The sequence below is a fragment of the Diadema antillarum genome, unplaced genomic scaffold (genome assembly GCF_040938485.1).
Source record: "Diadema antillarum isolate AM-2024a unplaced genomic scaffold, OU_Dant_1.0 seq00000507_RagTag, whole genome shotgun sequence".
Taxonomy (NCBI): domain Eukaryota; kingdom Metazoa; phylum Echinodermata; class Echinoidea; order Diadematoida; family Diadematidae; genus Diadema; species Diadema antillarum.
The window spans coordinates 1,178,574-1,194,897 of record NW_027271462.1 but is presented as its reverse complement, the minus strand read 5'-3'; the positions used below and the strand labels follow the sequence as shown (position 1 = coordinate 1,194,897).

The following is a 16,324-nucleotide window of genomic DNA, read 5'->3' as shown; positions in this document are numbered from 1 at the left end:
GTTTTGCAACGGACGATGCCAAACAATTGAGCCCCCACCAAAAAAAAAAATAAATAAAATAAAAAATAAATAGATAGAATAAAGAGCCTATGGGTCTTATGCCTATGATCAATACTCCTCTTCTAACTCCCTCTCTCTCCCTCCCCCTCTTGCCCCCTCTCTCTCGTTAGTACTCACGCCTTTCATGATTTATATACATCATAATATATTATATGATATATATATATATATATATATATATATATATATATATGTATATATATATTGAGACACAAACAGACAGACGGGGACAAACCTGACTCAGATTCGTATTTTATTGATTTATAGCGTGGAAATTTAGCTTTTTGCGCTTCAGCTGGTAACTGGTAAGACTGAATAATCATAATCATTCGATTCATGCACTCAGTCTTGTTCAACCAAAATCAAACCTAGTACCTATTTTGGTCGTACACTTGAATAAAAAGGAACTGATTAAAATGGAAACAAAAACTCTCACCTTGTTTTGTTGTTGGTAGGAAGAGCGAAAACATGATACAACTGCGAAAAAAATTAATGTGTCCATGCCTTTAGATTCGTTCATATAATCTTCTGGTTGCTTTGGCCCTTTCTTTTTATATGAAATAATGGTTTACATTCATCCTGTATCGAATTCTATGAATTTCTTGCAACAACCGTGTTCTAGAGAGAGCGCCCCCGTCCCCGCCCTTCCCAAGTAATGGCAAAGTCCGGTGTGCTGACCTATAGGGCCTCAAAATGACGCCAAAGATCTGCGCTCTGGGAATTGTGGTGAAAAGAATTCGTTAATTTTTTATTTCAGAATTTACTTTGAAAGCTGGAACTGCTCTGATTTCTTCTTCATTGATTACATTGTTGGTTCATTTTATAGGCTTAATCCCCTCTCCATCCAGTGGTCTCACTTTTTAGGATAAAGTGGGATAACACTAATGTCCATGTTATTTATCGTGTCAAACACGGGAGTTCCTATATCATTCATGATTCAAATTTGTCGCTATGCGCAGTGCTGCTAATGTCTGGCATACACGAAATAGAAGGTCCCGTTCCAGGAGTATCTGTTACGATGCCACTGACCAGAATGGCCTGAGGGAAGGTGTGATCCTGCTGCCCGCGGCCCGAAGTAGACAGATTCAAAGAAGAAAGGTTTAGACTCTCCGTTGGCTGAGGGCGTCCCACCTTGTCCGCACTTGCTGGAACTTCCAGCGATACACGTCATGATCTCGACTGAACAAAGAATGCAAATAGCGAAAACTCTATGAGGGAGGCATAAGAAGATGTATAATTACAACACAGATAGCAAACTGGCCACCATCTTGCGTACGTAAAGACAGTGTTTTGTTGATAGCCAACCTTCATTGTGATTATTATTTTTTTAAATCATGAAGTGTAATGTTTGTATCTGTATAACGGACGTCAATACGTAGGACAGTATCCGCACATGAAATCCAAATTTAATGAAAATAAAAGTGTATAGTTCCAAATGTAAGGTAAAGTGGTGAAACTTAAAGATGCGAGTAATGAATAATTATACTACTATTAGTTTTACTGGGTAAGAAATAATTTTGCTGTAATACCACTATTTGACTGGAACTGCAGCCGGGTGTGGTCATTGGCGTATCCGTCGATGTACACCTTCCTTTCTTCCAACCACGGTGTCGTCCGCGTTGTTAAACTCGATGGGTTCACGCTGTCGTCCCCAACCATCTGGAAGACGACGTCGGTCTGCACGAAGAACTCGGTGAATTTCAACTCAATCATCTGTTTGATGCTGGACGGAGGGATGATCTCCAACTCGACCTCCGCCTCGTTTTCGTCGTCGTAGTGCCAGTCACTTCCCATGCCGGACTTGCCGTAACGAACCCAGCCCCCTCCATTCAAGTCCATTTCACAGTACACCTGTCAAATAATGCGTTTGGTAACATCTCCTGTTACAAGCTTCTCATTACCGTCGGGCTCTAACTACTTATCCACAGCGGGAGTATCGATGGAATTTTCACAGTGGTTTGTGTTGAGATTGTGAACGTTTGGCATGCCGTTTGCCAACTTTAGAATGTATCCTGAAGAACACCTCGAAACAGTAGTCTTCTTATCCAGGATTGACGGCACATCACATACAGTAGATTTAACGAAACTTTGAGATTACTTAAGTGTTGATTGATTAATTGGTCGATTGATAGATTGAATGATTGATTGATTATTGATTGACTGATTTTACTCGTTGAAACGGATTGTTTGATGATTTCCCTCAGACTTCACTAATATGTGTTGAACCCACATATCTATTTGGAATGAATTCCCCTTTAGGCATGTTCGGAGCAAACCAAGAGGATCGAAGTGAATAAAAGAGTTTGTGGATGGACGCAGTTGTCCTGCTTTAATTGTTCTTACCTTGGTGTAAACTCCAGCAGCAGCTATGTAGTAATATCCACTCGGTTTATAGCAGACATCCAGAATATGTTGACAAGACAAGGCAGGATTATCCGGGCTACCAAGAGAGGATGAACAGCCACCTAAAGTATTCCAAACACATTCATGTTTAAATTATACCAAGTTTGCAGGGTTTTTCATGTTTTTATTGATATGTCATGTGATCACAAGAAGCACAATTATTTATGAATCCCTCATAAAAACTTACATTCCCTCTGTTTTCGCAGAATCTCAAATCATGATATTTCCTTAGTAAGTAATGCATATCACTACTTATATTGAATCAAATGTGTGCTAAGTAAAATACAATAAAATGTGCGAGTAAAACCCTAGCTGGCTTTATGAAATTGTTATATCGATCCTTATCAAATGATTAGCTGAGAGCAATCATGTGACCAGTCTTTCAATTTGCCCTGTCTAACCTGTACATTAATCATTATCGGCAGGAGTCATCGCGAGGCACTGGTTTTTCCGTCATCAGCTAGTTTTTGACAGCAGATACAACTTGTTATATTCGATCAAGGGAATTATGTTACGAGAATCTGTAACGGTAAACAGGAGGAAATATCGACTTGATAATTAGAGATGCCGAGCCGTTGTGGTAATGTATTTTCTGAAATGGAGCGGAACCTTTGCTCATCCGGTACAATACGGCACGATCATCAATATTTTAATCCGCTGGAATTACTCGCGCTTGAGAGTCAACAACAGGTAACTCCATCAATAAATGTCCTGCTACAACGTGTATGATGGTCTAAGCTGTAATTGTGTTTTTAATCCCTTACCGTTGGTATCCACTTGACCATGACTGAAGGGTAGGAGAGTGACCACGACACCAATGACCACAAATAGACACGTGTTGAATGTCGATGCCATGTTGAACTTCAAGCTAGAATGACGGGAAATTTTTGTTTTAGTTCATAAGGATCTTAAGCACCCTTCATGGGCCATATCAATTTGCTTCTCTTTCCATGAACTCTACTGCGATTTAATGAAATATATATACATGTATATGAAGAGTTTCAACACAAAATAGGCTGAGCGCCATTTCAAATCATTCTAAACTTAAAGGGAACGTAAACCCAAAGAGCAATATGGATTGAGTGAAAGCAGTAATATTAGTAGAACACATCAGTGAAAGTTTGAGGAAAATTGGGCAATCGATGCAAAAGTTATGAATTTTTAAAGTTTTGGTGTTGGAACTGCTGGGTAAGGAGACTACTAGAGGTTATTACGTATGAGTGGACTAAAATATAAAGAAAATATAAAGGGAATTCAATATAAATTCATTTTTCACGAAAATAATATATTCCATCAACTTGATACTGACATATGTTAGAGGTAGCACTTATTCCCCCTGCTTTCTAAGAGCGGCTAGTCAAGTACTCTTTCATTTTGCTAGAAAAGTGAATTTTTGCGGAATTCCTTTTATATTTTCTTCATATTATTGTCCACTCATACGTCATAATCTCTAGTAGTCTCCTCATCCAGCGGTTCCAAAACCAAAACTTTAAAAATTCATAACTTTTGCATCGATTGTCTGATTTTCTTCAAACTTTCACTGATGTGTTCTACTAATGTTACTGCTTTTACTCGATCCACATTGCTCTTTGGGTTTGTGTTCCCTTTAAGTCCGTCATCAGATACGCTGTATCATGATATCTTATTTTTAACATAACAGGAAATGTTCTTGAAGTTATGATTAAAAGTAATTCTGTAATATAGTACCCTCTTTATTTTTGTCAGAACAAAAGAAATAAAAAGAAGAAATGGGGGACGTGTGCCCTCCCTTTAATTTTGCAAGGGCGCCTCCCCTTTACGGAATTCCTGGACCCGCCCCTGTACCCCGCGATCAATCGAGCTTTTAAAGATAAAGAAGTTCAGGTCATGTGTAATTAATGTGTGAAAAAAACTCAAAATCATAGACTTAACAGTTTAACATGCACCAAACACGTCTGATTTCGGTAACCAGTAGAATTTACAGTTCATTATTTCGAAGGTTCGTAATACGAAAGCAAAATAAAGTTCTTATTCCAAAGGTTCGTTAATCCGAAAATGAAGTTAAGTTTCTTAATACCCCGAAGGTACGTTAATCCGAAAATGAATGTGGTTTGTTATGAAACTCCCTGATCCGAAAACGAAATAATGTTCGCACTTCCGTAGTGTCTTTTTATTTTCGGATCAGCGAACTTCGGAATAGCGACCATCACCCCACTTTCACTAATATGCAAATGAAACGACACGCGATGCCGCTCCAATTAGTTTGTCGTTAAATACATTTGACTATAATTGAAATACTAGCAATAGTTTCTACAACCTTCTTTTTCTATTGGTCTTTATCAAGCCTTGATTAAACTTTCGCTGTTCTGTTTTCACTTGAATCTATAATATTGTATATGTCAACTTTGCCTGTTGATTTCCACACTGCGAGAGTACGAAACAGCTGAAATTAAATCTTTAACAAACTGAAGAGAATTACTGTAGTATCATTTTCTACGACTAACAACATAAGCATACATCCCTGAAGGTGTTAATTGTTAAGTTTATGCTTGATGTAACATTACACTCAATCTTTGATAAAATGGCCGCATAACATGCAAAGTGCTAAATATTTACGCTGCATGCATGATGCTTTTGAGGATAATACAGTAGATATTTGCCGAAAAGATAGTAAAGCACATAGCAAGAAGAAAAATAATGGCGTCTACAAGTTATCCTTCAAACGTTTAAGTTTTGATAGTTATATGACACGTATTCCTGTAAAATTGATAAAATAAAAACACCAAACAAGTATTGTAATCTGTCAAGACTGGAGCTTGGTAAAGTTGCTAATTCTCAATTTTCCTGCTCTTTTCGGTGTTAATACACTTCTTTAGACACCAAGCTTCCCAATGTATGTACATTTATAAATACATATGTATATAGACATAATTCATTCCACTTTATTACCAAAATTTGAAGCCATTAGATGCAGTGCATTAGTTGCAAACAAGAAAGTATGAGATTAAGCGCTTAGAATCATTATATAAAATTAAATCATTATACTAATAATTCTACTTCTTCAAAACAAAAACAAGATGTACGTCTCAAAATAGAAATTATTTTAGACTTTGACGTTCAGATCCGCCGCCGTAGAGCAGCTATCAACTTTCTATTAAAAGGTGTAAAAGCTATCACCAAATCCTAGAGTTTGCCCTGTAGCACGTCTGCCAATAAAGAAATAGCGGTTTACAAAAATGAGACAGTCACAACTCACCAAGTTAATTAAGAGCCGATGGAGTTTGCTTCCTGCGTGCCCTAGGTCAGATGTTGAAAATAGTTATGTATCCATCTGCCTTGGGATTATGATAGTGGCGCGATTTCTGGAAGACCAGTGCTATCAGCATATAGAGAGGCTATCCTGAGGTGGGGGGGGGGGGGGGGGGCATTTCCTGAAGCGTTTTGTCCGACAAACTTGCTCTCAGCCAATCAGATTCACTTTCTGACAAAACGCTTCAGGAAATGCCCTCCACCCCCACCCCCCTTGGTCTTGGTTGATAGTAAAACCATATCATTACTTTTAAAATAAAAAAAGTAAAGTGTCCCGGTACCGAGATATCAGGATGTCTTGTTCACTAAGTGACGGGAAATCCTGTACAAAAGATTCCAGAGCTACATATTCCAGGGAGGTGGAAGAGATCCACCTCCCTGCAATTTCCTGATAGGTCTCACATGTTTACACAGTATTTTCGATTCTCTTGTGTTTCTTTCAATCGTAGCTCTTTCCTATTGAGGCTATGTCAAAAAGAGGTCTCGTTTTTCTGCACCAGGAATATCACTGTCTTACAGACACGGCACATTTAGAAAACACCATTATTTTTTTTTATCATTACCATTGACATGTGTTAAAAATTGGAAAGTAAAAAAAAAAATGAAATGCACAAAATATTCGGCGTCTTTCGAGTTTGATAACGAGGTAGAGGAAATTATTTCACTGAAGTCCTGAAATTTGCAAAATGATTTTTCTTGCTGAAACTCCGCTCGGAGGTCCCTATAAGAAAGACTACGGTTTTATAACTAAAAAAATTCACGTGTTTTCTGAATCTACGACGAAATTGATACTCACAAAGATTTGTTTCAGGCATTACCGGTTTTTTTTTTCCATCTAGTCACTCAAAATTGAAAAGGCCAGAAGAGTAAAGAAATCAATCAAGAGGTTAAAGTTGATGGCAAAATATAGACCAAGAGGAGAAACAATCAGAAAAAGAATAAAATGGATCAACACACTGTCTCATATAGATGAATTTTCACTGTGATATTAACAGTTACTAACTGTTAATATCACTGTGAAAATTCATTGGCACTTTCATCCCTGACGAAGGGGGAGGCCCCAAAAAATTCGGATTTTGAATTAAAATCAAGGCAACTGGCATTTAATGCATTCCTCTATTATGGCATAATTATTGCTATTTCTAGTACTGTCAATACGCGGACCAAATACAATATATATATATATATATATATGTATATATATATATATATATATGCATACATATACATAGATAGCCTACATATATCATATAAAGATATATATATATATATTTATATATATATATATATATATATATATATATACAGCGTGTCCCACAAAAATGCTAATGACACTCTAGATGGGTATAATATTAAAATTACAACATTATATTGTTTATGTCTTCACACCCGTATACTGCAATTCATTTTCTACAACGGGATGAAATTTCATGAGATAAATGGTCCAATAAGCACAAAGATGAGTATTTTTTCATTACAGATCAGGAAGCCTCTCCATTCAAGTTTTGTAGTCAGTACGTATATGTGTACTCAGATTCAGCTAACAAGATTTGCTATCTATTCAAGTGGTGCAACATCTATTCATCCCTCTCTGATGAATAGAAATTCTTGCATATTTACGACTGTGCGTTCAGCGAAACATGACGAAATCTGATCGAAATTTGAACAGGGTACAAAGTGAATTCGAGGCAGAACTCAATCAATGAGCTCCATGCAAGGCGACAATACTCAGAAATGTGCTCAAATACAGGGAAATGGGAAAAAACCTTAATAAGGGCAGATCGGGAGAAGAGTAACAGTTCGAATACGAGAAAACATTGACATGGACCACATGAGGCAAAGCCTCATTCAAGAACCTCGACAAAGTAGCGGGAGAAATAGCGTCCCACACGTAATTGGACTATGTACTTTATTCAACGTAATAACAAAACTTGGATTGAGAAGTTTTCTGATGGGTGCTGAAAGAAGGCACATTTCTCTGTGTTCAATGACCATATGGCATAAAATTTAAGCCAGTTGCACAAAATTTAGTTTAGGATTATGAAATTACATACAATATGACTTGGTAATTTTCAAATTATACTCATTTAATGTGCCATTAGCATTTTTTGTGGGACACGCTGTAGGATTGGGAGAGACAGACAGACAGACAGGGGGCAGAGATGCATGATAGTCGTGATAGTCAGATTCGTCTTTATTAATTTAGAGCGGGGTAATTTAACTTTTAACGCTACAACTGGATAAGTGGTCAGACTCTGTATAATCATTCGATTCACTCAGCCTTGTTCAAAACGAGATCAAACCTAGTACCAATTTTTGTTATAAACTCAAATAAAAAGGAACTGAATAAAATGGAAGCAAAAATGTGGGTAGCTTGTGGATAGGAAAAGCAAAAACATGATATAACTGCAATTACATGCGTCCATCCCTTTATAGTCGTTATAATCTTCGGGATGCTTTGACTTTTCTTGTTATATGGTTTACGTTCATCCTTTATCGCATTCTACGGATTTCTCGCAGCAACCGTGTGCGTAGAGGGAGCGCCTCCGTCCCCCGCCCTTCCCAAGTAATGGTACCGTGTGCTGGCCTAAGGGCCTCAAAAATGACGCCATAGATCTGCGCTCAGTGGATTGTGGTGAAAAGAATTCCTAACTTTTTTTTAAAGAATTCACCTGAAAAACTGATATTGCTCTGATTTTTTCTTCATCGATTTTTTCAAATAACGTTTATTCATATTTCAAACAACAAGGATAACACTAAAAATTTCATTTATATGAATAAATTAGAAATTAAAACAAAATCAAATAAATCATCTGGAAGATTAAACAAAGGTCTGCCACAACGTGTTTTGTTTATTTCAAGTCTTTTCCGTAATTCTGATAGAAACATATATCGCAATCTACGTTCTTTATTATCAACAACTCTGTAATACTCCAAAAAGCTATATTCATAAGACCATCTACCTCCTCTTCTACATTGTTGTTTAACAAAAATGCAATATCAATGTCAACAGAAACATGAAAATTTGCTGAATTAACCAAGAAATATAATTCCAGAAACTTCTGTTCAGTTTACATGTAATAAAAGCATGTGTTATATCCTCATCTAGCTGACAAACATCACACTTAAAATTATTACTTATATTCCACTTAAACAAATTCATCTTCACTGGTAATAAATCATATAACACTTTAAAATCAAATTCTTATCTTTTACTTTAACCAAATTACGTACAAAACAATAATTCCAAATTATCTTCATCCCCTATACGCTTTCCGAAAAAAACAACAACAACACCTGGTGTATACTCCTTCTTGTTGATCGATTGATTATGAAAATACTTCGATGTTACATCACATAATCTCTTTACATTTTTTTTTTCAAATTTCTAAATGTGGGGCACATATTAATGAAATATTCTGCTCTCTGTCCATAGATGTTTGAGTCAACCAGATTTTCGGTATAGCTTTCCGCAGTTTCGAATAATCAAACATTGCCCTTCTTTTACTATTTCTAAATTTCAGTAATGACATGAGTTGGAATTCTTCCACCGTTTTGTATCTCCCTCCCAACAAAATGTCTTCTAATCGGTTAATACCACTCTCAAACCGTTCTTTGTAAAACAGAGGCTTCTTTTTGAAAGCTATATTTTGGTTGTGCCATAAAACGTTCTTTTCCACAGGCATGACATGGGGCTTCTTTCCCAATATCTCTTTGTCTATCAAGGACCAGGCGCGCATCATTTCACTATAAAACGAAGGCGTGTTTTAACCAAAAATGGACATAACATTATACACTTGAAAATCACAATTCAAAAACAAATCTAAACCTCGAAAACGGTTAAACCAATAATGAGCAAGGGTTTTCCACAAAATGGCTGTCGTGTCATCAACCATCCTCCCAATCCACCTTAACCTAAAATTTAACACCAGCTTTTCCACATCCACCATTTTAATCCACCATTTGAATACTATTTGATAACTTCATGCCTTCTTACTTTTTCTACCCGACTTTGCCATAGAAATCTAAGCATAATCATTACAGGAACTGAATCAAACATAAGCATATGTAGTATCTATTTGACTAACTACCAAACTTTTAAATTCTATTGTTGGTTCGTCTTCCCCCAGCGGTCTCGTTTTATAGGATAAAGTGGAATAAGATTTTGTCTCTGTTGCTTCTTATTCTTGGTATGTCGGGCAATATATGCTCTTCTACACGCCCTGGTAGGGCGATGTACAATCATGAACTATGTATGCTCTGCAGTTGTTGTTTCCTCATTTTCCAACGTTAAGTCGATGTGACCGTTCTGTCATGGTATTTCAAAACGTATATAATTATGTCCCAGATGTATGTCTAATGAAAATTGTAAAAATTGTGGGAAATATCTATAGTGTGCATATAGTACGATACATGTACATATTATGTTTAATGATATTGCATGAAAAGAAAATAAGGAATTGTAAAGTGATATGCCATTTAAAGACAAATAAACCAATTCAAATCACTAACACTAATATCAATATACCTATGCTTATTTTCCTGTAAACACTATAATAGGAATTCATATTTATGATTGTCGCTACGCGTATTGCTTCTAATGTCTGGCATATACGAAATAGTAGGTGCCGTTCCAGGAGTATCTGTTACGATGCCATCGACGAGAATGACTCGGCAGTTGTGCACCTTTTGCCCGCGGACCGAAGTGGACGGACTCAAAGAAGAAAGGTTTAGATTCTCCGTTGGCTGAGGGCGTCCCACCTTGTCCACACTTGCTGGAACTTCCAGGGATACACGTCATGATCTCAACTGAAAAAAAGGATACAAATAGCGAAGAATGTTACGAAGTCCTAAGAGGACTTATACTATAAGCAAAGTGATAACAACTGCCATTTTATCTTATAGTTAAAGCATGATTAAAGACAAAACCAACCTTAACTCTGTTTTGATTTGTTCTGTTTTTCAGTGTAGTCGAAAGAAATTTACAGTGTATGTATATTATCATGTAGGCCTATATGATTTATGGTTTTCGTATGTATATCAGGAAATAAAATCCATTTCCGCAAGCTTAGAAGTGAATATTTTGATTATAATTATCATTGTTGCAGTGTTATCACTAGTAATATCATTTAAACAACTATTTAGGTAGGACCTACTACTCGATAAAGAAAAGGTCTCACTGCCCCCCCCCCCCGTTTCGCTAAAAATCCTCAAACGAGTCATGAAGTCTAGTCTTAGAAATGGAATACAAATACATTAAAGTGACATAAATATGGAAAGCAGAAATACATGTTTCACTTTGAAAAAAAAATCAAAGTTATAAAATCGTTTAGTATTCTTTATCTGATTTCATGTCCCCTGTAAATGTGGTTGTGAACAAATGATAAAGATTTAAACCTTGAGATATAGATGAAAAAGAACTGCTCAATTCTCTTAGCTTCACTGCGTACGAAATAATCTTGTTACCACTGTTTAACTGGAATTGCAGCCGGGTGAGGTCGTCTGCATATCCGTCGATGTACACCTTCCTTTGTTCCAACCACGGTATCGTCCGCGTTGTCAAATTAGACGGATTCACGCTATTGTCCCCGAACATCTGGAAGACGACGTCGGTCTCCACAAAGAACTCTGCAAATTTCAGCTCGCTCATCTGTTTGATACTGGACGGAGGGATGATCTCCAAGTCGGCCTCCGCCTTGTTCTCGTCGACGTAGTGCCAGACACTTCCCATGCTGGACTTACCGTAACGGACCCAGCCCCCTCCGTTCAGGTCCATTTCACAGTACACCTGTCAAATGATGAGTTTGTTAACATCATCTGCTTTAATCCTTTCTTTATCATTGGCCTCCTATTTGTACATAGTATCAATGACATTTTGAAAGTACATGTATTTGTGTTAAGATAGTTAAAGTTTACCGTCTCACCATGGTGTTCGGTTCAGTTCAAGTCTATTTCTACATTCCATTGTCAATACAGTGATACAAGAACTTAAAAAGTGGCGGCATCTTTGTATGTACGAATGACATACATTTTGTTGTGGTATACAATACGAAAAAGACGTATTATCATAATTGAAATTATTTCAACAACAACGTATTTCAACATAAAAGCAGCAGTCTGAATATGTCTGAATATGAATATCACTGATTTTCAATATTTCAAGTTGATACATTAAGTAAGAGATAAAAAGGGGGATGAGAGTTTGTGATTAATCGCACAATAGGCTACTGGATAGCAACAAAAGAATTTATTTTGGTTGAGACACAGTTTCCCCAAACAATACTGTGGGTCCCACACTTGATTAGGATCACTCTGTTTTGGATATCTCGGCCATTTCAAAACCAATGTTCATCAAATAAGCATTGAATCCCTCTTGGAATTACATGCTCTTTCATATTCTATAAGAGGTTTCTCACTATCTCACCAAAGAATAATAAAAACCTGAAGTTAAGGCTCAACCAAAACTATACGATTCCTTTAAGGGTCATCCTTTTTAAAAACGGGAACTGCTTTCGCTATTTTAAGAGAGTTTGGACAGATCCCTGAACACAGAGAAAGACTAAAAATATATGGTACTATTTTCTTCAATACCCAGACACTTATATCATCATAACCACTCGACCTACTCCATTTCAGGCTTTCAGCAATCTTCAATCATGTCAATATTTCCTCCCCACCCGGAGGAGTGCAAAATAAAGTGTTTTTTTTTTAAAATGAAAATATACATATTTACTGAAATTACATCTATGTTTTTCTTTTCCATTTGGGTTTTAGATGTTCGGGATATTCTTGTGAGATTATCAATATGGAAATGAAAAACGTACGACAAAAGAATAGTTGGACTTTTATCAGGCTAAAATATCCACTTTCTTCATATATTATCAATATTATAACACCCATAACGTGCAAAATGAAAATTTCCTTGTTTTCTTGTGTTAATCTATGTAGATATTCATCAAAATTATCTAAAATATCTCAGCTTTGTAATTTGGTGGTTTATGTATAACCCAGGGTCCCGTTTCATAAAACTTGTTATAATAAATGACCTGAAATGAAAATTTGAGCCCTTCCGTGACTTTCGCATCCTGGATGACCACCATAATCTTTTAGAAATCAATATTTCAGAGTCCAAATGTCAGAGGAATACTAATGTGAGGCTAAAAACTACTTCGCAGTGTTTACGTTAATCAACCCGTTCCATACTGAATTCTGAAATGCCCATAGACTCAACATGCAGCCACCAGATTCCCGTACAGGACGGGTTAAGTGCCGCCCATATGAAAATCTGCAGAGATGGGTGGTGACATTTTGATATGTATTTTGCTAAGATTGGATCTGCTTATATTTCTAGCATGATGAAAGCACACTTGACTTATACCACATTCAGCAGGCAGGGGGAAGTAATATCCTTTATGCATGTCAGAAACAAGTCCACAGAATGTGTATTTTTCAATAAAAATGAAAAATTTTGAAATATCTTTTTATATCGTTACCTTACCGTAACAACACGTATGTTGTTGTAATCTTCTTATCCAGCAATGACGGCACATGGATTTAACCAAACTTTAAGATTTCTTAAGTGTTGATTGATTGATTGATTGATTGATTGATTGATTGATTGATTGATTGATTGATTGATTGATTGATTGATTGATTGATTGATCGATCGATTGATTGTTCTATTTTATTTGTTGAACGGATTGTCAGATTTTCCTCAAACTTCACTGATATATGCTGAATGCACATATACATTTAGGATAAATAACCAGGATCGAGGTGTATCAAAGGGTTTTTGGATGGGTGCACTTGTCCTGTTTTGTTCTAACCTTGATGTAGACTCCAGCAGCAATTATGTAGTAATATCCACTCGGTTTATAGCAGACATCCAGTATATGTTGACAAGAGAAGGCAGGATTATCCGGGGTACCAAGAGAGGATGAACAGCCACCTATCAGAAATACAAAAGCTTATACATCATACTTCCAAGTATACGTGTTCTTGATGATATTATTTATATTAATATATATCATATTATCATAAGAAGAACAATGATTTCTAACAACGATATAAATACTGATAAATAGGTGTTGCAGTAACCAAGCTGTTTCCTCTGGGTTTTTTTTTCCCCAGAATCTCATTGATATTCCATTGCATGCAATACGGGTTTGGAATAGCTGAAACATCAAAAAACAATTCAGTAAAACAAAATTATCGAATCAAAATATGGGTCCCACACTTTACTATTACGATCACTCTGTTTTGAACATCTCAGCCATTTCAAAATCAATTTTCATCAAATAAACGTTGAAATCCTCATGGAATTACATGCTCTTTCGTATTTCATAAGAGGTTTCTCACTATCTTACCAAAAAAAAAAGAAAGATAAAAACCTGAAGTTAAGTCTTGACCACAACTATACGATCCCTTTAATCCCTTACCATAAGCATCCACTTGACCATGAACAAGAAGAGTGACCACGACGCCGATGACCACAAGAATGCACTTGCTACTGGTCGATGCCATATTGAAAGCCAAGCTGGAAAGAAGGGGAAATGATTATACACATTCTTTTATATTTACCAGCATTTTAAGCACCCCTCGCGACTGCAAAATCAATTTCATTTTCCAGCCATGACCTCGACTGCGATTCATGATATACGGGAAGTTTCCTCTTTTTTTTTTGTGGTAAAATTACAAAATAACACTTTTATTGTGCAGAACACAAATAAACGGAGTACGCAACTGCTGACGTGTCCTCGTGGTAATCATGTGAAAGTACAACACAGGTGGAGCTTTTAGTTGGAAAGTGTGTTTGTGTGTGTGTGTGTGTGTGTGTGTGTCTGTGTGTGTAGATTCCATTTCTTTCTTTCACTTTCACAATTACTGCCAGGAAGTACAGATGTTAATTATACCAAGGCCAGATTTATTCAATATTGTGAATAAAAACTGAAACATGAAAGGGTGGTTAAGCGTGCAATGAGCTGGTTGGATGTGTGTGTGTGTGTGTGTGTGTGTGTGTGTCTGTGTGTGTAGATTCCATTTCTTTCTTTCACTTTCACAATTATTGCCAGGAAGTACAGACGGTAATTATACCAAGGCCAGATTTATTCAATATTGTAAATAAAAACTGAAACATGAAAGGGTGGTTAAGCGTGCAATGAGCTGGTTGGGTGTGTGTGTGTGTGTGTCTGTCTGTGTGTGCGTATGTGTGCGTGTCTGTGTGTGTCTGTGTGTGTGTAGATTCCATTTCTTTCTTTCACTTTCATCATTACTGCCAGGAAGTAAAGATGGTAATTATACCAAGGCCAGATTTATTCAATATTGTGAATAGGAACTCAAACATGAAAGGCTGGAAGCGTGCAATGAGCTGGTTGGGTGTGTGTGCGTGTGTGTGTGTATGAGTGCATGCACATGCATACTATGGTATGTGCGATTTAAGAGAGGATGTGGGGTGTTAGGGAAGTACAAAAATCAAGATTTTTATCGAAATTAATCACTTGTGTTATAAGTGCTGATATTGTCAATGATCCATATCAGTTATCTATTTAATGACAGTTTAAGAAAATTACTTTCATATTATGATTATGTATGTGTTCTGGGTTTTTTGGGACTTTATCTTAATTAAGTCGAACACATGACTCTGAGTGAATTTCGACATTATGATGATTCAATTCTGATTTGAATGCAATCTCAATAAAACATTTTTGTAAAATGAGTGAGAGAGAGAGAGAGAGAGAGAGGGAGAGAGTCTGTAGGTGTATATACATATGTATATATAAAAAAATATATATATATATATGACGTAGAGCATCGCACAAAAATCACTTATTTGGAATCAGGTTATCATGTAAAGTTAATTTAAAGATGCAGATATTGATATGTGCTCGAATTTAGAACAGATAGGCCTACATGAACTCAACAAGGAACATGCACCACATCAAATAGAAAATCTGGATACCTCTTGTTCAATCCTACTTTTAAAGTGGAAATAACTCTGGACACGTACAATTTACGTTCGAAAAACTAGAAATTTGTGGATATTCACATGACACTAACTTGTGTAATTTCGGTCACAACCCAACTATATATGCAAGATTGGTAGAGGCGAGAATTGGGCTTTTAACTTTTTGCGAGATATTAAGAAACCGTTTGCAAAATAGTACAGAGTGTACCTTTCTGAGAGGAATTCAAAGTTTATTTGATGAAAATCGGGTTTGGAATGGCTGAGACATCCAAAAATAAAGTAAAACAAAGCAATCATAATAAAAGGTGGGTCCCACATTTTATCAGAACTGCTCTGTTTCGGTATCTTGGCCATTTCAAAACCAATTTTCATCAAATAAACGTAGAATTCATTTTGGAATCACATGCTCTTCCATATTTCATTACAGGTTTCTCGTAATTTCACCCCAAAATGCTAGAAACCCGAGGTTAGTTTTCAACCGACACTATACACTACAAAAATTCCGGTTTAAATATGAAACACCGTGCTGGTGTTAAATTTCTGGTGCTTATTTGTGGTGTTGGATTAACACCTCTGAGTGCCACTTCAAAATATAAAATTGTTTGTTGA

General features: G+C 36.4%; 2 protein-coding genes across 2 annotated transcripts; both read right to left on the bottom strand.

The window, feature by feature from the left end:
• Positions 1 to 986: 986 nt before the first annotated feature.
• Positions 987 to 5,742, bottom strand: LOC139733962 (echinolectin 1-like). Its single transcript, XM_071644774.1, has 5 exons — positions 5,699 to 5,742; positions 3,228 to 3,331; positions 2,404 to 2,525; positions 1,590 to 1,911; positions 987 to 1,239 (listed from the first exon to the last, which is right to left on the bottom strand). The coding sequence occupies exons 2-5, from the start codon at positions 3,316 to 3,318 to the stop codon at positions 1,025 to 1,027; spliced, it is 750 nt and encodes a 249-aa protein (XP_071500875.1). The 5' UTR covers positions 3,319 to 3,331; positions 5,699 to 5,742; the 3' UTR covers positions 987 to 1,024.
• Positions 5,743 to 10,348: 4,606 nt separating this feature from the next.
• Positions 10,349 to 14,274, bottom strand: LOC139734002 (echinolectin 1-like). The gene is made up of 4 exons (XM_071644809.1): positions 14,190 to 14,274; positions 13,578 to 13,699; positions 11,218 to 11,539; positions 10,349 to 10,560 (listed from the first exon to the last, which is right to left on the bottom strand). Exons 1-4 carry the CDS (start codon positions 14,272 to 14,274, stop codon positions 10,349 to 10,351), a joined length of 741 nt encoding a protein of 246 aa, XP_071500910.1.
• Positions 14,275 to 16,324: the final 2,050 nt, after the last annotated feature.

What these genes read in the sequence shown, in the direction of transcription:
- LOC139733962 (XM_071644774.1), bottom strand. Translation starts at nt 3,318, where the DNA reads ATGGCATCGACATTCAACACGTGTCTATTTGTGGTCATTGGTGTCGTG. An exon ending in TGGTCAAGTGGATACCAACG is followed by an intron (nt 2,526 to 3,227) that starts GTAAGGGATTAA and finishes GGAATACTTTAG; the next exon opens with GTGGCTGTTCATCCTCTCTT. An exon ending in GCAGTTCCAGTCAAATAGTG is followed by an intron (nt 1,240 to 1,589) that starts GTATTACAGCAA and finishes TTCTTTGTTCAG; the next exon opens with TCGAGATCATGACGTGTATC.
- LOC139734002 (XM_071644809.1), bottom strand. Translation starts at nt 14,274, where the DNA reads ATGGCATCGACCAGTAGCAAGTGCATTCTTGTGGTCATCGGCGTCGTG. An exon ending in TGGTCAAGTGGATGCTTATG is followed by an intron (nt 13,700 to 14,189) that starts GTAAGGGATTAA and finishes TATTTCTGATAG; the next exon opens with GTGGCTGTTCATCCTCTCTT. An exon ending in GCAATTCCAGTTAAACAGTG is followed by an intron (nt 10,561 to 11,217) that starts GTAACAAGATTA and finishes CCTTTTTTTCAG; the next exon opens with TTGAGATCATGACGTGTATC.